At 35.9% G+C, this 22568-nt stretch overlaps 1 protein-coding gene across 5 annotated transcripts in view; it reads left to right on the forward strand.

Moving 5' to 3' along the window:
- LOC106952426 (astrotactin-1) overlaps window positions 1–22568 on the forward strand; it is a 223679-nt gene that overhangs the window by 73301 nt on the left and 127810 nt on the right. For all 5 annotated transcript variants that reach the window (XM_015040520.1, XM_015040524.1, XM_015040523.1 and 2 more), the window contains exons 3-5: window positions 14739–14989; window positions 15139–15281; window positions 18461–18610. In XM_015040520.1, the coding sequence (XP_014896006.1) occupies window positions 14739–14989; window positions 15139–15281; window positions 18461–18610 (544 nt within the window). The remainder of the gene's footprint in view (window positions 1–14738; window positions 14990–15138; window positions 15282–18460; window positions 18611–22568) is intronic.

Genomic DNA, 22568 nt, shown 5'->3' on the forward strand with positions numbered 1-22568 from the left:
TTTTTTTTTTGACCAGATAAATTCATCAGATTTCTCTACTCTGATAAATTTACTTCTATTGTCTCTCTACTCTGTGATTGTTGATGCTGAGGGGTGTTTACTTAGGTCATGGTCTCTTGAACTTCATGTCATCTTTTTTTTTTCTTTTCCCACATTGCTGTCTGTACAAGCCCTATAGACATTAGACTTTCTCACTGTATATTGATGCATCATTTCCAAGATTGTGGAATAATTTAACATATGTTTAAATAAAAAAGAAATGGAATGAAAAACATGTTTTTACATCTGTTTTTACATCTTCTGACTTACTGAATTTTGGACAGTCTTGCAGGATCCACAACACAGAAATGTGGTCTTTCTGAGCATTTTGAGTAGCACTGCACCTAAATAAATAAATAAATAAATGAATAACTGAGCAAAGCTTTTACACAGAATGGCAGAACCCAAAGCGACACAATGGAGTTACTTCTTTTGGCTGATGTATGATATTCAAAGTTGTCAAAATGAATAAAATGTCCAATCTAGAAAAATAATAATGAAAATATTTTAAACCCCTATCAAAATTACACAGTTTTTCCATTCTTGAATCAGTCAATATACAGAACCAGTATTAAAAGCATGGAGATTTTCTCTAGACCTTGAATGGAAATATAGTGGGTCTTTACAATCTGTCTGATCTGCCTGATCTGCCATCCTGGCTGTTAAAACACTATTCGTAAATATCGTTTGAATCAGATGCCCAGGATTTTAAGACTCTGAGGCAAGCCAGCCTTGTCACCAGCCAAATTCGGATGGGGAGAGGAGAGATTAGGTTCAATGGACTGCACAGAAGTCTAGTTCTGAGGCCAGAAAAACGGTTCTAATTGACTACTTTGGACAATTTGTAATATTACTCAGTGAATTAGGTTAATAATCATTTAGTTAATTTGAATTAATGAACCTGCAGTGCATTTCTGCAGATGAGTCCTCTTCGAAATGTTTTGCTTTGCGGTTGGACCGGTGCTCTTACATGGTTCAAAGCTTCTCCACTCGGAGTCGCACCAACAAGGTGACCACGGTGTCCTCCACCAGCTGCAGCCGGTCATCAATAATAGATGACTAACCTTGTGTGTGTCTGTACCAACACCTGGTGAGACAGAGACAGTTCAAACACACAGTCTACTTTAACTTGAACTCTGCAGGAATCGTACATTTAAAAAACATATAACCTAACACTTTTTTCATACGGAGACCGAAAAAAAGAGAAAAATCTGTATATTTTAATCTGCAACGCGTTGTGTTCTTCTGCAGCATGATTGGTTTATCTACTCAGACTCATAAACTGCATTGTATCTCTGCTGTGCACGTTTCTCCCTTTTTAATTTACAAATTTTAATCAGCTGCTGTTTTGCTACAGGGTCTCGATGGATCAATCCAATCAGCACATAAAGTATGGAGGCATCCAAACCGAGTCAATTACATTATATGATTGCCTAATATTTTTAAGCTTCAGGCTAGATTTGACGTGTCCCTCCAGCCCCCCGACTCCGTTTTAGCTCTATTGTTTTTTGTTTTTTCCTTGGAGGCCATAAAATCATGTTGTTGTTTTGTAGCAGCAACACAGTGAAAGACGAGCTGAAATGTGGTTATCTAAGTGCGAAAGCTTACTAGATGAAGGAATGGAGTACCTGTTGCTGCTGTTCTTTTTAAATGTCCGTTTATGGTCAAAACCTGCATCTACACTATAAAACAAAAATATAGATACATTTAAGTCTGATATTTGTGGCTACAATAGCAAGTCCAATAAACATGTGGGTGATTTTCCATTGTCATTTTCTTTTTCCTGGTAGACCTGCTCTGTATTAGTGCACATGATTCCTATATCCTATTTTGATATTCAGTTTGAAAGATACAATGAAAACCAAACAAGCTCTGGTTTGTAGAATCTACTACAGCTGAAGATGCATACAGCTCAAGTTTTCTACTTCTAAACATTTCAGTATTAAATGTCCTGGGAGCAGATGGATCACATTCATGGTGTAAAGCACTTTGATTCTTCCAGTTGCTGAAATGTGCAACTTGAATTGTGATGCCTTACATACAATCTTTGATTTTCTGTGACAGATTTCAAAGATGATCAGCTTACATTTTAGTTCTGTACTCTAGTTTTCCTTGTGGATACAAAAGAAACAAGAGAAGTTTACTTTGTGTTTCTCTTCTTTTTTTTCCAGCAAAAGCCCTGGTAAGATGGTGTCGGCAGATTTACAAAAGAAATCATACAGTCTTAGAAACAAAAGCAATATCATGCCAGAGGCCAGTAGGTTATAATGTATTACTTGCTTTATCTGAGTTTTTGTTAGCTTGCACTAATAATATTTCTAATAGCATGACTGAATATCATTTGTAACTAATATTTTACTAAAATCACTTTATATTTCTCCTTGATCCATATAAATGCAGTCACTATTGTGAATCCTACAACATTGTCTTCCAACCCATGTGATGCATTATTAGTATTAAAGAAAATTTGGGCCAATATCGATATCTGATATCGATATTGCTCTTATGTCTGATAACTGATCTTTACCATGTATGTTTATGTATATTTTTTTCTCTACTTTTTAAGTATGTAAAAAAAAAACATCACTGAAGCTGGCATCACTTCAAAACAGACTTAAGAGAACAATTTACAACTCTAAAATATGTTGGCTCTTTAAGAACACATACTGATGTCACCCACTTTTTGTAAGAGGAAATGGCTATTGTGACACTGCCTAGATCTTAGGATTTTGACTTTGCAACCTTCCTAAACCCTGCATTAATCGCATTGATCGCGTAAACCTTCAATCAATGTAGCCCTTCCCACTTGTAAAGCAGCATCATCTGATGAAAATCAGCACCCAGAGGCGCTCTGCGAGCAACGTAGCAAAACGTGGTTTTGAAAGTCTGCAGAGTGAGACAAAACAATCTATAACTTCCCACTGAGATTTGAGGACGACTCAGTCCATCAGTTTTGTTTGTAGTCCTGCTAAATCTCTGGTGTAGACATTTTTTTTTTTTTTTGAGAAAGACAAACAAATAATATAGAAAAAGACCACATTCAGTTATATTGTCATTGATACTTTTATTTAATTGATAAATTACCATGAGTTACTTGTAAAAAAAAAAAAAAAAGAAAAAAGAAAAAGAAGCTATTTTGTTTGACTAAATACATTTAAAGTTGATTACAATAGTTATCAGGTTAAGGAGCTGCCTAGTTGATTTACAATAAACTGAAAAAGGTTAAAATGTAGATCTTGCAGCACGTTTACATCATCTTTTGTAAAATAATCTGCTGCTAACTGGTTTACATTAACAACATTGCATGATGTAGTTTTGTTAACATCACTTTAAATTTAAAAATATCCCTGAAATGTCAGCATTTGTAACATTTTTTTTTCTTTGTAAGTCTCTCATATCAGAGTTTTGTTATCCTAGTTCATTGTTGTCACAGCGCAGCCATTTTTCATTTCCTTGCTATTTACAGTCGCACTGCACAAATTAGACAAGAACAAACCATCAGCCAGAGAAACACAAAGCACCACAACTCGGAGGAAAAGTTAGTCTGACACAAAGTGACGTCAACATCAGTTCATTTCCGCTCTGAGCTGAGATTTCACCCGTGGTCTTAAAAAAAACAACCAGCAAGCTCATAATGAACCACACTTGCGTAGGAGCTAGATTGTTATATGCTGCTTGGGCTGCTCATGAATATTATTAAAGTGTAAAAGATGCCAGACTTGTTTTCTCCTAAAAGGAAAATTGATTCTTCATTTTCATAACCAATTTAATCTGAAATATATAGAACCCCCTTCAAAGCTATTGAGAATTAGCAACTCTGCCCTTTTGATGTTTTCTAATATTGAAGCTGCTGTCTCACTGTGGTTATTCTCACCTCTGAGGACTAAAAGGTCAAATCCCAAGGCAATTGCATTTAATCAATAAATGTTAATAGGGTTAAATAAGACATTCATGGAGTTCTTCAGTGACATGAACACATTTGTTTAACAGCACTAGAAGCACATCTGTTTAACTTTTGCACGGATTAAAATCAGAAATTAAACGTGTCATACTTGTTGCTGAGATGCAAATTCGTCACAATCTTCACAACTTGCTTTTTCAGGGATAGTTCAGATTTCAGGGAGCCAGGGTTTGACAAGAAATGTAAGCAGTTTTTATCTTATTTGAAGAGGAAGGCTCTCTTGTTTTATCCTTTCAGCATATTTACTTGGTCTTGGAGAACAAAACTGTCAAGTCTAAGCTAATGTCTAGATTTTGAAATCATATCATCGGACCCTCAGCATTAAAAATCTCCCTGGCGTCATTGTCTGGTGTGGATGAAATTTGCTTGCTTGACTTGATTGATTGACATACTTTATTAAACCCACATCGTAAACATTCACGTGTAACAGCAGAAAAAATAGAAACGCCAAAAACAAATAAAATGACAGTAAACACAATATAAGGTGTTGACCGTCCAATCCGGTTTTAGATAAGCCAAAGACATTGGATGGAGGGAAAGAAAATTAGAAATATTATTACTGAATTTAAGTAGCTACACCTGTGGTTAAAAAAGAGTGGTTTGTGTATGTTAAACTCATTCTTTTTAAGCTAGTGAGAAGAAAAAACATTTTGGGCACCATCTTTTTCAGGGAACAAGACTTTCTGTCTCATCACAATTCAGCAATCACTGTGGTTATTAATGTTAATAATAACCATACATCCAATAGTTTTACAGAGTTCATGTGCTACTAATGCCTGGACATTAGTAGCACATGTCCAGGCATGTGCTACTTTAGAAAGTTATTTTACTTTCTAAAAGTAGAATTACTTTTAGAAAGTAATTTTAGTACTTTCTAAAAGTACTAAAAGTTAGAAACTAAAAGTCTCTAACTTTTAGTAGTATTTGTGCAAACATCATGTATTGCCGACTCTCATTTCCGTCAACCAAATGCATTAGTCACACATGGACAAGTATAACAAATACTTTTTGATTTGTAATTTATTTAGTAGTTGAAACTTTAAATGTTTGTAGCAATACCACATTCAGAACTTAAATGCACTCAGACTAGTTTGTGTTTATGTGATACTGTAACTTGTGCAGGAAGTATAATTAGGAAGTGAAATAAAAACATACAAAGAAAAATAGAGAATTCTCATATGGAAAACTATAACTGTGAAGCAAAGGTTGAATCTGAGACGTCGCGCTATAAGGCATCGGTCTAATTAGCACACCACTGTGCTATTCTGTTGTTCATGATTGTATTATCACTTATAGTTGTAGCCCACGTTACAGTGGATAACAGCAAACATCATAATGACAGCAGGAATGTTTCCTTCTTTCTCCTGTAGGACTGCATGTACATGTGGGGGAAAAAAGGGCATTTATTTAGTTCAACAGCTTTGTTACCAAACAGTTTTGTCTGAAGGCAACAAGAATATTCTGCAACTGGTTTATTCATTCCTGCATAATTACTCAGTTCCAAAGTACCAGGACGACAGTCACTTTAATGGCAGGGTGACTAATACTAGACCATTACTGTTACTTCACTAATCTAAATGTTTGTGATTTTGCCCATTTTTCCCTTATGTGGCAAGTATAATTATCAATTTCATTTCACACGAATAACTATAACTGCTATTCTACTTTTCACTACATATAAATACACATTTGGTTTGTAAGCAAATTGATCCTTAGAGCAAGATAAAATACTTGCATTATATTTTCCTTGCACTGCTTGCAGAGTTTTTTTTTTTTTTTCATTCATCTGATATATGAAGCAGCTTCACTCATTCCAGGAAAATATCCCATTTTTGGCTACAAATCGGGGATTAATTGTAACTGATTTTTGTCATTGCGATATATGCCAATAATATTGCCAATCCATGGTCTTCTAAAATGATGCCCCCTCTCTCAGTAGCTGTGTTTCTGAAATCAAATAAACACATTAGCAATGAATGCAGCTAAAATCTTTCCGTTGACAATGTGGAGAGTCAATTGCAAAAATCTGCACCCTGATGTTGTGTTGATTTGATGAGTTAAAAGCCAAACCTGTGATGGATGTTTTTAGACAATGCAACCACTCATTTGCAGGCATTACTGACCGCGGAGTCTCTTTGATTTCCTGTCAGAATCTATGTTACTTGTGCATTTAAAGTTGCTGCTCCCCTCTTTGGTGTCGTCTCACCTCCTGTCTAAAAGTAACATGAAGCCTCATTAACATCTTCTCTTCTAAAAGTAGTATGACATATGGTTTAGTTACATGTTTCTAATATATATGGTATATATCAGTTTTTAAAGACTCGTGGAATTGAATTTGTTGTTTCTTTAATCATTTTGTGTGGACATTCAAGTGAGTTTTGATAGGTTTAATTTGTATATTCATTTTAAGTGTGACCAAAGTAATTTGCATGTGTCAAACTGGTATAACCATGTATCAAAATATCAGTAAAGTGTACTAGGCCGAAGAATGACACCCATTTAAGTATAGGAATTAGATCTACATGGGCTCTTCTCTTTGAATTTTTGTTTTGAACTTTTGTGCCTTTTATATCAGTCAGAACTCCCTCCTGTGGTTTATGTTCTTCAAAGTTTGCTACTCACCACCTGCTCTTCGTTACTAATTTTCACACCACTTTCTCGATCATCCTCACAGCCATTTAAACCTTCTGTTTTCTGCTCCTCCAACTCACTTCCCTACTTCAGTCCCCATTCCCGCTGCTTTGCTTCTCATTAGACTTGTTAAAGATCTTTAAGTAATGTGCCCTTACTCTGCAAGTTAAAGCACACCCCTATTTGTTTTATACGTACAGGAATCCTAATCTTATTAAATAGATTTAAATACATTACGTGATCTGTAAATGTCTTTCAACCATTTTGAGTTTTCACAGTGACATATGCAACCATAACACGGTTCACATTAATATCTCATCACCACAAAGAGTCTGGTTTTATGCTGTATTAGCTTCAATCAAATACACCAAATTGAATCAAATGATGTAAGCCAGTCCTCTCATTAATTCTCATTTCCAGTGCAGGAAACCTTGTGGAAAGTGTGTGAAATAGACTTTTGACTTTTACGTTTGTTCAATGTCAAAAATCAGCACCAGAACATTCAAAAATTCTAATATATTGATGGCACACTGACAAAAAAAACAAACAAAAAAAACAAAACAAAAAATCTTAGATGTCACCCTTGAAATCAATCACAGCAATACCAAATCAGGGATTCAGTATTTGAACTATGTGACCTGATATGAAACTTAATCAGTGTTCCTGGTAGAAATATCAAATTTCATATATTCTGAGAGACAACCTTCCTCTTGCTCTCTTGTAGCTGGCGGATAGTGCAGATGTTTCTGTCTTCCTGATTTTCAATGCCTAACATCCACAAACTAAGTGACAGATTGATAGCTCAGCTCTAATACAATGTCTGCTCTGTCAGATTGAGGAAGGCCATTTCTTGCCTTCTCTATTCTGGACTTGCATGACAGCAGTGCAAGTCATAAGGAGCGCTGGTGCCATTACAACATCATCCCCTTCCGCTAGTAAGTGGATTATGGGGTTGGAGCGCAGGCATGCCTTGATGTGTGGTTTAGTTTTATTGGCAGTATAAGAGAACACAGTCCACTTAGTCCCCACTTTGATTTCAACTAATGTTGACATTAAACAGTTTTTTTTCCATATTGCCTGTATGTTCCGCCTCTGTTCAAGGGTGCTAATGCGGGTTGATGGTTTTGAATTGCATTTGTCACCGAGGTTTATTTGATTGAGAACCTTTTGAGGTACTTGACATTTGGCTTCCTATTCTAGTTTACTCAGGGAGGAATAATGTGGTGGATGTGCTTAATGGTAAACCTTAGCTTAATAGCTATTGATATGTTCACCTTTGAACTTTGAACTATGAAGAATCCTAAAACCTGCATATTAGAAATATATGCCATCGGTATGCTAATTAAAGTATTTCTCTGGCTTTAAAGTCTTCTTTTAGAAAGAAAACATTTTACTGATGGACGGTAATTTTCAAGTTTATTTTCATGATGTCATGACAATTATCATTATGAAATTTCTTTAGCACAGCAAAATTGTAAGTTATTGGTACATTCATGTGGATTAGAAAACTCGGGATTCAAAATTCGTATTTTAAAGTCAATACAACTTTTGATCGAGTTACAAAAGTGTAGAAATTAAAGCTTGGCAGACTCAAAAGAAAACACTTAAATAGTTAAGTTGATGTTCTAAACTTAAAAATAAACTAAACTTTAAAATAAAAAAAAGCATGTTGAGCAACATGGGATCACTCAATTCAGTATGTTATAATTAGTGTATAAGCTAAAATTTGCCAAAATCCTAATGTTAGCCTAAATGCTGCCATTCAACACTCAGTGCAAAAGTAAAAATCTGATTTATACTTCGTGGCAGTTCGTTACTAGAAAAAAACACTCATCTCTTAATACTAAATTAACAATTTAATCCTCACATAGTCCGTCACAGTTGTTATTTTTCCCACTTGCGCGTATCAGGAAGCAGAATAATGAGATTTGTGGGTTATCAGTGACGTTCATTTCGGAGGATTACGACTTGGACGTTAGGTTGCATTTGAATCAGATACGTACTGGATATGGGTCGCATTTGAAAAGAATCCGACTTTTGGTGTTCAGACTGTCATGGAAAGACCAGATACAGGTCACATTACGTCAAAAAGAATCTGAATTGGGTCACTTCAGGCTGCAGTGTGAACGCAGCCTTACTGAAACAATACAGTGTAAGTTAGAATTTTTTTTATTTGAATTTGGCTCGTTTTTTCACTAATTACGTCGCCATGGTTACTCGAAATGCCAAGAGAACCAATAGCCCACATGCCGAGATCCAGCCGCATGTTTTGATATATATATTGTGGTGTGCACGCAGCGGTACGAGCCACATAAATGGTGGAAGGAAGCGGCAGGCATTTTGAGGTGCAGAGTAATAGGTGCCTTCCATGCATTGCATGGAGGCATTGAAATGTCTTGCTTTGGATGCATTTCAATGCTCTCCTATCCTCTGCTACTGCAGGCTCTAAAAAAATAAGCAGGGATTTCATGAAACTTTTTATATGCTTGTTTGAAGACAAACTGATTGCTCAGTTTCTGATAAACCATTGCAGTCATGTCAGCCAGCCACTACATTATTTTAACATAATCACCTTGCCATCAACAATGACAAACGAGTGTTAAATCCAAACCTTCCAGATGTTGCCAAATAATAAAGACTCCGATCATCTTCAGGCTCTAATTTGGAATCCCTTCACACTCACGACTCTGTGAAATGGATTATTTTTCACACATATGGATCCGTTTCAATTAGTGCAGACTCTGTCATATGTTGCAACACAGGTGTGGACTTCCATAATGATGTTTTTAGAGAATGAGACTGTAGACTTTTTAAATTGTATGCTTATCAAATTAAATGCATTAAAATATCCCCAATGGTCATTTGGTGATTTCCTTCAAATAAACTGTAATCAATCATGCTATGTCGAGTTGGCTAGGGTTAATCTCTTCATCTAATCCCTTTGTGACTCCTTGATGTTTAGATCAGGGCTTTGTGGGGGGCTTACCATCTGTTACTCCATTCCTTTTTTCTGTCACAAAGGGCGCCGTTTAGGATTGTATCTGTACATTTGGTATCATTTTCATACTGTTGAATAAATTAGGCACAACTAAAATTGTTTACTGAAAGCAATGTTTAATTTGTAACATAAAAGTTTTGATTTCATGTACTTTTAAGGCAAACTACAAAAAAGTCTGTTTTTATTTCAATCCATAGCAAAGATATTTTACGCTTCAGTTCAAATATATTTCAGTTTATAAATTAAATTAGTGTTTTTATTGTATTTTTTTCCAAATGCTTTGAGGACATGATCAAAATTTGGTGTCTTCTCAATTTTAAAACCTACAGCAGGTGTTGGTTTTGTGTTGGCTGCTTACATGTTATTGATTATTGTAGACTGTAAGGACAACTTTTTGCTTTAGTTTGAGCAAATCTTGTCTCACACGATTTATGTAGATGGCATGCTTATGTTATTGGAAAATCAGCAATGTCCAAAATGTTGTGAAAGATGCCAAGTGCTTTGCAAACAGATCTTTTAATGGCTGCTATAAAGGTGAAAAGCTGTTTTGGGACCAAGTCGTAAAGCTTACAGCCTTCGCTTTTTGTATTACTTTTGACACACACACGAATGTGCTCTGCTGCTTAGCCATCCATTATTCTTTGTAACTTGTTTCAGGCATTATATTTACAAATGTGCTCTTTAATGTGCATTTAAATATAACAATGTTCGGATTATGATGTTTGCATGGGTTTACTATTATATATCAGTAATCCAGGTTTGCATGTTACAGTGTTACAGTCAAGTTAATACCTAAGGTCCACATTACTTTCTCTACATCAGAAAAATGTTTGTGTTGATCCAAGGAGGTTATTAAACTCATATTCCTTGAAACTTGGAACATGAAGCTTAGAAATGTGTAGCTTTTTTACCCTTTAATATCCTGGTCGGCACCAACTTTCTCTCATCCTATAAGCAACCTTTGAAACTAACAGTGTCTTATGAAATGTTTTTAATTTTGGTTGGATGTATAGTGCAATTGATTACTAGAAATATCACAAAAATGCCACTAAAGGTATGCCTCATCAAACTATTTCACATTTGCCCTGCAGCTCACTGTTTCTTGTAAATAGTTCTCCACACATCTGATGTGGTAGTATAAGCTTTAGAGCCTTTGACATTTATGCAAGTTTTGCTACATAACTCAATAATAAAAGTTGAAATAACATTTATAGAAAGTAATGTCATGCAACAGTATGCTGGATGATAAATGCTTAGTGTGGCTCCAGCTGCTGGCAAGTTTCAGATTGATACTAGCATATCATTATTTGACCTCTTGGGGACACTCAGAGGTTGGTGATAACATACCCAGCTGGTCAGATGATTCCTAAATATGGAGGGGAAATTAAATAAGATGGGATATCACAGCTAAAGTCATATACACTATTCTGAATTCTGTATAAATCTATACCCTTGATCCCAGCATGCACACACTATACAAACTACATCCACTTTTAAAAACAACCCACATACTTTAAACATGTGACAGGACTGGATGGTTCTCGCTTCTTGATATGTTTTTCCATGCAGCAGCCTACATGGCAAAATGAGTCATTTTGGTGATATTTCACATGCAGTATTTTATTCAGTGATTGCAAATCAGTAGTGAATAATTAATTGATGGAGGCTAATGTGTGCATTTCAAATGCACTTCTCTATATGTATTTAATTATACCTCTTTTCAATAAAGCATTCTAATACAGCTTTTGATTAATGTACATATTGATTAACACAAAGAAAAAAGTTCTACTTAATTTAATTGAACTGATCCATTGCAAATAATTTTGTATTGTGTAGCTTTACATATTCTCAAAATTAAGTCTTTTTTAGAGAGAAAATGCAGTTTCTTTGTGTGCTATGTTTTGTTTTGTTTTTCCACAGAGTAATTTTAGTTGGAGTGGAGTAATTGTTTTCTGTGAATGTCGATAGGGGTCATTATCGGTGACTTGCAGAGAGCTGAACATTTAATTATCGCAAACCAAATGACTCGAGTCTCCTTTCTGACCAGTCTGTATGCAGATTTACTGCATAAGTGGCCCATATCATAGAGTCATTTGTTAATGTCCTTGACAGGGCAGATTAAGCAAACAACACATGCAAATAGGCCTCTCCTTTTGCAATTTTAAATTAATATAAGTAATAGAAATTCAGATTTATTCAAGCTTAGCATTTAATATGTTTGGGCAAAAGGATCTTTTATGGAAATTACTGATTAAGACCCAAGTTTGCATGATCATATTCCATAATTTTCTTTTAAAGGGGCAGTATTATGTATTTTCCAGACACATAGTGCCAATCAGATAACTGTGTTACCTTCAGTTGTTGTAGCTCTTTTGGCATGCCCTCCCCCCCCATGTTTGGGGGGGGGGGGGGTCAAACATACATGTTACGCATGTTTGAAATCCCAAACATGCGTAAAAGGAGCAAAGCCACATTTCAGGTGGGATGAGGGACTAACATAACATGATACATAGCTTAAAAAAAGTTGATTTCACATAATACCTCCCTTAATTATCTGATTTGGTAACTTTTTAATTTAATTCCCTGTAAATTAGTTTCACTTAATCGTGGTTATCATTTTCTGATCAAGCCATTACTTTTTTTTTTTTTTTTTTTTAATCAGGCTTATAATGGTTTGCTTAATTTTTTTCTGTTGCTTTCTGAAATCATGTCAATTAATTTCTTTTTGCTAAAAAATACAAAGTCACTGACAGCAATTTGGACATGTATTTATGAAGAAATAGTCGCTGAGAGGTAGTTAAACCAAGTTTTACTTTCTGTGTCTTATGTAACTTGCAAGTAAATAAAACAAGCACAAAGAAAATAAGTCAGAGAATTGTGGCTCCTTTTGGTTTTTCTCCAGAGCCGGCGCTGCGTGTAGGATCAGTGGGGGGCTTTTCAGAGAATGTTATGCACAAATTAAGACATTGCAATAGCCCAGCCTAAAAGTCAGAAGTTTTAGCATTTAGCCAAAGAGAGAACTCATGTGGTTTGTTTGCTCGATATTTTCTGCATTTCTGCTGTAAGGGATTCATTCCCTTCTTTAAAAATACATCAGTCTCCAGTGGCAAATTGCTGCTGTCTGATTCTCCGTACTGTCACCTTGACATTTTCATAACTCTGTTTGACATTTTCCAAATTGCACAATGTATCTCATTTTTATTCATTTAGTTGCCCTGCTGCTAGCATCAAATTAGGCATGCATAAGAGGTAAACTGCACACGCTGAACATGTAATGTTATGCCCTTAAGACATACCTTTAGTCCCACACTTCATGTTTCTACTCCACATCATCATTTAAATAACCTTAAACATGCAAATAATGGCATTAGAAACAGAATAGGTCAACGCATTTGACGAACCGTCTTCCCTATATTCAACAAAGACATTATCAAGCTGACAATTGCTCTCGCATTCTCCTGTGTTTCCAAAGGCGGTGCTTTTGACCTGTCTTGACTTTGATCCATATCCTGCTTCTTGACAGGATTTTTTTGACTCTAGACTCGCCGTTTCAGAGCTCTCTTTTACTCGTTCCTGCCGCTGCCTCACTTCCTCCCCAGTTTCTGTCTGATTCAGTTTCTGTCCTCTCTACTAACCTGTCCTCGGGGCAAGATCATCGCCCTTCATCTGTCCATCTTGTACCATCTCTCAGCCCTCTGTGGGTGTAGATGTCGCCATATCGCCTTTACCCCGTGGAGTGTCTCACAAGTCATTAAGTCAGAGAGAAAAAAATCCAGATGGAAGTGCTCCTGTGACCTGACCCAATCATTTGCTATCAGTCCTCTCTACACTATATACATGGAATGAGCTAATATATACCATCGCAGATGACGTTCACGTTTCCACAGTTGGCAGCACTGTTGCTTTGTAAAAATAAGGCCCAGGATTCAAATTCCAGCCTCTGGTCTTTCTGCGTGGAGTTTTGCAGCTTCCTCCCATAGTCCAAAATCATGATGGCTGGGTTAATTGGTCTTTCTAAATAACCCTTCGGACAAAAACAAAACAAACAAAAAATACATGCACACATATACTTGTCTCTTTGTATATGTGTGCATGTACACATTCCAGCGGTCATCCAATGACCGCTGAAATATGCATACCTGACCCCAGTCATCCTGCAAGGACAAGCCATAGACAATATAATAATTAAGTCAAGTCTCCAGTTGACATTATTTTCTGTTATGTCAACTAGTAACTTTGTTTTCCCTTTTGTATTTTGCCTTCTTCATAGAAAGTACATTCTGTCTATCTAGGATACATTTGTGAAAGGGAGCATCAGCTGAGATAAGGAAGCTGACAACTAAACATTCTCCCTCTTCTGTTAACTTTTAACTGTGATTCCTGGATAATTCAGCTTGTAGAACATTTTTATAAGGATTAAAGTCAATTGATTGTAGGATTGTTGAAATAATCATCTTCTGCACCCTGAAGGTCTCTGAGGAATTGTAGTGAAAATTTGTTTTAATAAGTCTTTTTTTTTCTTTTTCTTTTTTTTTTTTCAAAATTACAATTAGTTTCGATCATGTTTTTTTTTTTCTTGGTGTTAGATAAAGCAAAAAGCAAATAAAAAGCTTAGTTTGATATTGCACATTGTTACTGCCGCAGTAACATCTCTTTATGAGTCATTTGTTCATGGCTCTACCCCTGGTGTCAACCTGACAAACACAATCATGATCATGATGATCTTCCGTTTCCCAACCTGTGACATTGCTGCTTTTAAGGCTGCAGGTGCTGGTGTATTATTGATGTCATTGGTCATGGCAATTTTGGCTGCTGATGCCTTTCACTTGTTCCTGTTTTGGTAAAAATAATTTCAAAAGTTATGTTCTGTAGTGTCTGTGTTCAAAAGTAGAATAATAAGAATCTGAACTATGATCTGGTAAAACATTTTATGCTTTATTCATTAAATTGTAGCTTGAATCCTTTAGTAAACCATGGCTTCAGTTCTCTGAGTTTGACTTTGATCTATTTTTGCCTTGGCTGGATTTTCTGACTATGTTCCCACTGTTTTCATCTCCCCTCCCCTGGTTCTCTGTCCCTGCTCCAAACTCTCCCCTTTCCTCCCATCAGGGTGGGATGATCGCCCTTCTGTTGTCCGTCCTGTGCCTCGTCCTGATCCTGTACACCCGCAGGCGCTGGTGTAAGAGACGCCGCATCCCTCAGCCCCAAAAGAGTGCCAGCGCTGAGGCGGCTAATGAGATACACTACATCCCATCAGTGCTGATGGGAGGCCAAGCACGGGAAAGTCTAAGGAACTCCAGGGGTCAGGGGCCAAACTCTGGTGGCACCCTCAGCATCCGGGAGACACCAATTTTGGACGGGTACATGCCGAGCAGGTTCAAATATGACTAGGAGGGGCTTATTTTAGAATCTAAGGCTGATAAGAAAAGCTTCTAGAGACATGTCACTTTGGAAATCTAAAGTTAGGTCAGTTTATTGCAGCGGTAACTGAATTCAGTGTCATCTGCAGGTACGAGTACGACATTACAGACCTGCGTCACCATTTGCAACGAGAGTGCATGAACGGCGGGGAGGAATTTGCCAGTCAAGTCACCCGTACCTTGGACTCCCTTCAGGGCTGCAATGACAAGAATAATATGGACCTCACACCGGGTTAGTAGACTGCAGAAACAACCAGAGCAGAAAAGACAGAACAGATGGGATAAGCATGGGAAAAAGTTTTAGTTCTTCTGAAACATCTTGTAACACAAATCAGATGTAGAACAAACATCTTGATGCTCTTCAAAGTGTTTCCCTGTAATTTTTTGAAATATTCAAACCTTTTTTGTATTAGGAATGTGACGATATCTCGTCTTTTCCAAAAATTTGACTTTTTTTGTACAACTTTATCATAAAAGGTTGGCTGAAAAAAAAGCACAATTTTACTCTAGCAGATGGTCAGACACTAAGCCAGCAAATCTGAAACTGAAGACAAAAACAAAAAAAAGAGAACCATGCTGTATTTTGTTCGCTATGACATGCATGGCTATTTCTAATAAAACTCCCCAAAGTATATTGTCCTGTACTATCAGGACAATAAGACTTTTATTAAGCCTTTAAACGTTGTCTTCCACAGTCTTTGTGTTGGCATTGATGGTCCTGATTGCTTTTTTTCTGCAATTTTCACAAGTGATACTTGCAGTAACAGACACAAACACACACATTAAATTAGTCCTTGACTGAGTTCCACTTAGCTCTGAAGAGTGCTTTAGTTTTGTTTATTTATCCTGGTTTTATTGTTTAGATTTTTTAGAGCAGCAAATAATTTATATGGTACAACAAAGTAGCATTTTCTTCTTTAAAAATAAATAAATATTTTAAGAGTATTTTTTACCCAACTAAGACCTAGGGCTCAGCGATATGACCTCAAAATCATTTCGCTGTATATTTTCTCAATAGTTGGTGTAAATTGTGATATCTAAAATTAGGTTCTCTATATTATTGTTTGACCCCATACTGAAGTGATGAACCATGACTCAGACTGTAAACCCATTTTCAGAGAAGCGGGATAAAAACAAGCCTTACAGCTGTCCTCTCCACATGACACAATAGTAGAAGTGACTTTTAACCACTCCAACTCCAAAACAACGCTTATGCGTGTGAAACGGTAGATTAGCCTGGCGACTGTGATCTGAAAGACCAACCGAAAACCAATGGTTTAGGGACAAATCCCCATCCCTGTGACCAATAAACCAACCACAAAGTGTGACTGCCAACAACTAATCAGGGCACAAAATATTCAACTACTAAGCAGAAAAAACCCCAACAACTAGGCAGAATGAACATGGTTTCTGAGGTATCAAATTGACATTTAGTGAACAATGCTTACAATAGAGATCTTTATGCCTTCTATTTTTTTTCTTCAAAAAGCTAGGCAATAACTGCTCAACCATAGTTATGCTTCATTTGATGCCTTGACGTCTCTTGTCTGCTTCAGACATGCAGTGTTCAATATTCTCCTTGTAACTTTTAGTCGTTTTTGTGAGGCTATTAGCTCAACTGTAGCTTCCCAGAGAAAGCTTGATAGCAACAAACTGACCCAGTTGTTTAAACTCTATTCCTCCTAAATTGAGAACATTTTACCCCCTTCACAAATTAGTCCTTTGTGAAATAATATAGCTTTCTGAACCCCTCAACACATTGTCATTCCTGCTGGGGATTTTAATTTGTTTTGTTGGCACTAGGATGCTGCCTCCAACTGCAAGTTCAGTTTTCTTCATGAATGAGTGAGTCCACTAACATGGCATAATTTTTAGCTCTGAAAATTCCAACCCCATGTGTTTTATTTATTTATTTATTTATTCTTTTTTTTTTTTTTTTTTTAAGGGATACAGTGCAGGCAAGGTTTTTTTCTGTGTATGCACACAGACAAGAACAGTTCCATTTAACAGAAATAGAGCTGCGGTTCTATATTGTTATTACAGTATTAATGCCCAAAGATAAAAAAAGTCTTTCTCATGCAAATGTGTATTTGTTGGATCATTACTAACACAAGAATAAACAAATTTGATGCCGCAAACATTCGCTTTAATTAGGGCAACTAATTAAAGTGAATGTTTAATCGGAATAACTATCTTGCACTTTTAATAAGAATTAATTTGATCAGATTTCTTCTTTAACAAAAAGGTTTATTTTGTTTCATAGGTCAACAGTAATTGGTTAAACGTCAGTTTTGCAAACGTGTGCAGTTTCTATCTTCATCATTTGGCTTTGAGTCGTGAAAACGCCTGTTTTGTTTTCCTCAAAAACAATCCTTTTAAATTGGAAATATTCAAGAGACCTCTTTGCAATCCATTTCAGAGCGTTTATTGTTCCTCCATCAGCCCGACTCCGGTAAGCCGTTCCATGGCAGGTATATGCTGTGAATTGAAATAAGCTTCAAATTTACTGGCTGGACTCATTAAGTGATCAGTTATGGTGAAAGTGCTCACACACACTGTTCCTCTAAGATCCAAATAGTCCAACCCTGCAGCTAATGGAAGCAAAGTAATCCTTTGCATTATGCATTTCAGATGGGTAACGCGTGAAACTGGAGAAACAGACAGTACCAGCCACTGGCTAAGTGCAGAGTGTTGATAGATATGAAAACTGTAGAGGTCACTGAGAAAATGACATTTGAATTCCTATTGAATAAACAAACGCATAGACCTATCTGGAAAATGGCCATGACCTTTGGCATTCGAATGGTTATCATTTTATGCCTTCATGAACAAGTAAACAAAAATGATGTGAATATATTTGGCGGTGTTTGTCACCAGCAATTATTCTTCATTATTTTTTTGTCTAAAGCTTATTGTTACGCAGCTGGAGGCAGTATTTTTATCCGTTTCATTTTTCATCATAAGCACAAAAACATTTGCATCTCCTTTGTTAACATATATAGATCTTGTGTATCATAAATAACTTTTAATGAAGAATTATTGAGTGTGTGAGCAAAGGATTCTCTTAGCTAGAATGAAACAATCAGTTAAACACGCAATTATTGCTATGTAATTCTATAAAATCACCGTCTTAGTGTTTTTGCTGAAGCCTTTATCAGAATATTTACAGAAATGTATAATTTCCTCCTCCGAGTCTTACATATGCTTCAACAGTTTTTTTTAATTAGTTTTAATTTCATGCCAGCTTTTCTCACACTTCAATTTAGACTCGTTGACTTTTCACCCAGTGAACAGCCGGATGCTTTTTTCGTAGCATTGATGTTTTTTTTTTTTCTCTCCCTAAAACTGGCATTGAAAAATGTCAAAACCACAATTTTGAAGTGTTTGTAGTTACCTTCCACTTGTTTGCAGTGAATGACAACACCAAGTTGGCCCTGATGAACAAATACAAGGACAACATCATTGCCACGAGCCCATTAGACAGCAATCACCAGCAAAACACCCTGCTACCACACAACACATCTACTAGCCAACGAAAACGTCTCTCCAGCAACACCAGAGGTGAGTCACGGCTGCGTTTTCTGTAAACCAGACCAGAAAAAACTTTACAGACTGATGATGTCAGGTAAAAATCTGAACAAATAGAAGTTCTGTGTGTCGTTTTGAAAGGAGTACATGTTCTAATAAAGGTTACAGATTCATAAAAAAAACCAACTGTAGTAGTCAAACTAGGGTTGGGAAAAGTTTTACTGAAAACTTAATTGATTTGTTTTCTGACAAATTACACCTCATGTAACTTTCTTTCTAAAACTTCTCTTGTTGGTGCAGTTTATGCTGTCTACAATCTTTCTGATATATTTTAACCTTTCATAAATAAGGAATTGCTGAAAGCAGGTGATTGGTCAAGACTGTAAATCACAAACATAAAAAAATCAGTTAAACTTGTTTGTTCTTTTGTCGAGTGACAGCACATTTTTTGTTTAACTTAAAATGTAAAGTGGTAAAGTTCGCATGGGTGCTGTCATGGACTTTTTTGTAATCAAAACAATTTATTTACCATATACATATCGTTACCTTAATATGGACTAAATTGCATAAATCAAAACAAGACAACGTAGCTCTGGGATTTGGTACAGTGGCAAAGACATTAAGCATGTAGTAGAAAATACTGACTCAAAATAAACATGGGGTAATAATTCTGACCTTCATTGTGATGTTCAAATTTAACTATAGATTTCCAGCTTAACTAGACCAAAATTCAATATAGATTAAAAATGGCAGGCATAAGTTTTTAATCAATTCATTTCAATTTTTTAACACAATAATTTATTTTTCTTTTATTTTTTGCATTCGTCAGGACATTACTGTCCAAATCTGTCCAACAGATTTTTAAACTGTCACTTTTTTTCAAGAAACAAACAAATGATACATTCATTCAAATGGCTTTCTATGTCCTGTAGTAGAAATTGAACATGGCTTTTTCTATAAAATGTGATACCAGTAGTTGTTTTTATATTATAAAGCCTACAAAATGAGAAAGAGTTCATTCACTTATTGGGTCCTCTTATAATGACTGAAGGCGAGTGATAATAGCCATTAAATATCAGTTTCTAGCCTAAAATGTTCATGTCAAATTCTGAATTCATACTTATTTCTTGAGTTGTTCAGTAATTTCTACATCATTTCAAGCAGTTTCAGTAGGTACCCCATATTTCACACGTTATTCAAGGTGGGTTATCAAGGATCACAGTTGGTGGTTGTATACAATATTTATGCCCAAATGGATTGAAATGTTATGACTTTATAATACTCAAAAGAGTTAATTAGTAATAACCTTGAGATTATTTTGAAAAAAATTTTGAAATTATAGCATATGATGATTTTGATTGTGACAGTCAAGCCATTAAAGTGATGATTGTTCTCAAAACATTGAAGTGCTGAGGAAATCTTGCATGAATGAAGCGTGAATGTGCCATTTACTTTTTTATTGTAATTTTATTGCCAGTTGTGTTGTACTTGAATTGTTTTCCATCATTATTACTTTGTTGTAACATTCCATCCCTACTCATGCTCACTTCATGCTTTCCAGGCCAATACTTTGTAACCACAGTACAAAGTATTAACACAAACTAAAGACAACGGTTACATTTGAGGGATAAGTGACGACTTCAAGTCATAGATTTTTAGGTAGCTTAACCTTTACTCGTCGTTCTAGTGACTTTCTCGTAGCCCAAATAAATCTAAAGCTTATTTATAAGCAAATGAAAAAGGTCAAGGCATCTTTAGATGGAGTTATTGAAACTGCTGTAATTGTAAGGCAGCAGTTTGTTGCTCCATTCTATTTATTTCACTAGCACTTCAAATAATGTTTTATGCATCACAACAACAACATGACCATTGGGACTTTTTGGGTTTAGAAACCTTGATTTTTATTTTTTTATTTTTTTATTTTTTTGTAATTTATTTATTTGCGTCCAGGCACAGAGCAAAGCCAGATTCAGAAGAGACAATTTTCACATTTCAGGTAATGGTTCTCAATCAATAGTAAATGGTGAGAGCAAAGAGTGAATGCTTGAAAAATACAAAACAGAAAACCACAGTGGGCGCTGCTCGCTCCTCCAAATGGCCTTGTTGAAAAATTAAGCCTGCAATGCCCAGAAATCTTCCAGTGTGGTTGGAATTAACTGTAAACAACACTTGTGTTTGCTTTGCCAGTCTGTACAACTTGGTACTAAAAAGAGAAACAAATTCTCAGAGACGGGGTTTAAGCTGGCATTTGTGACGTATTGAACAAAGAAACATTAAGGTCCAGGCAATTTCTCAACAAAGTGTTGCCAGCAGATGAGTCTTTTTCTGAACACAACCAAGAAATAAAATATCTTCACATCTTTCTTAAGAAATAAGCCACCCTTAATTCCTTAATATTTCATGACTTTTTGAAAATATGTCTGGTTAAGTTGGTGCCTCTTGACAATATTGGATTTATAGACTTTGAACCTCCTTCTTGCTGGTGCCATGCCTTTTTTAATTACTCTCAATGTCCACCTCTGACTAAGAAATGTGTTCCAAGCAAAAGCTGAGGCCCAAGATGTAATGTGCAACAAGTCACTACACTGTATTTATAAAAATGTTAAATTGTAGATCTAATTTTTAAGTGTACAGAAGTTGGCATGAAAATATGGGCTTCTAATCAGTCTGAACAATGCACACGTGCTGGTAGAAAAATCTGGATAATGCTAGCATGAGAAAGCCACAAACTTAACAAGCTAGCTTGCTGGGAGATCGCTCGACTTAAGGTGCTCTGCAAAAATATTCATGTCCCTACAAATGTGTCAAACTGTGTCAACTTAAAAGCAAAAAACATGCACTGCAGCATATTTTATCAACACAAAGTTGTTGATAATGTGAAGTGGAAAATGGCCCCTTTTACTCTGATACATCTACAAAAAAGAAAAGAAAACCCAGTTGCCTTCAGAAGTTGGCTTGGATCTGACTGTAAGGATGCTTTTCTTTAGCTGTGGGTAAATGCATTGCAAGAAAACCTATTAGAGGCTGCAGAGAGCTTGAAGCTACGATGGAGGTTCGCTTTACAGCAGGACACGACCCTAAGCACACAGCCAGAGATACAATGTAGGGGGTTAAATCAAAAAGGAATTTTAAAAACTGATGTTTATTGTCTTCCACCCCTCTTAGAAGGACTGAGTTACCTTGAGCTACTTTGTAAGAAAAAAAAGCAGACAAACATTTAGTCATTGGGTGTGCGACGCTTCAAGACTTGCTGCTGTATGTGCAGAAAAAAAGGTTGTTTACAAGGACGCAGAGTCTTTGCATGCCACACTATTCCAACTTGTATTTGAACGGTATTTTGAAAACAATGTATTCTTATCTCGACATTTCAGTTATTTGCTGTTCTGTGTTGGTCTACCACATAAAATACCAGCAAAATACATTTAATTGTGTGATTTTTGTGTCCAAGGACTTTGGATACTTTTGCAAGAGAATGTGAAAAAGCTGCCTCACTTTTCTCAATACACAATTTATTATGCATTTTATGTATATTGATATGGTGACTCCTCAATATTTATCAGTTAACTATTGTCTAGGACACGTTTTCTTTGCATGTCATCAAACATAGCTTATTGTTAACATGTATTTGACTTCAACACTTTTAAAGTTCAGCAGAATATGCTTATTCAGCACAAAATTAGTTACCAATAACTAACTAAGATCATGATTACATGTGTTTTTTTCAGCAACAAATTTGTAAACGCACAGTCAAATCAAATATGTGTAATTAAACTTATTAAACCTTATTCAGCGAAGACGAATCAGAAAACAATATTTATTCATGTTATGAAAAGTTAAGATACATTCTCACCACAATCCACATAATCTTGAAAATGATGTTTTTGCAGCCAACCTCCTACTTTAAAAAACATCCCAGAGATTCTTTGTATGTTTTTTGTAACACATTTGTTACTGTTTTTTTCTTTAGCTGTATCTGAGAGAGCTTCAAGAA

Source organism: Poecilia latipinna, unplaced genomic scaffold (assembly GCF_001443285.1).
Source record: "Poecilia latipinna isolate Pla-1442-1.1 unplaced genomic scaffold, P_latipinna-1.0 Scaffold513, whole genome shotgun sequence".
Taxonomy (NCBI): domain Eukaryota; kingdom Metazoa; phylum Chordata; class Actinopteri; order Cyprinodontiformes; family Poeciliidae; genus Poecilia; species Poecilia latipinna.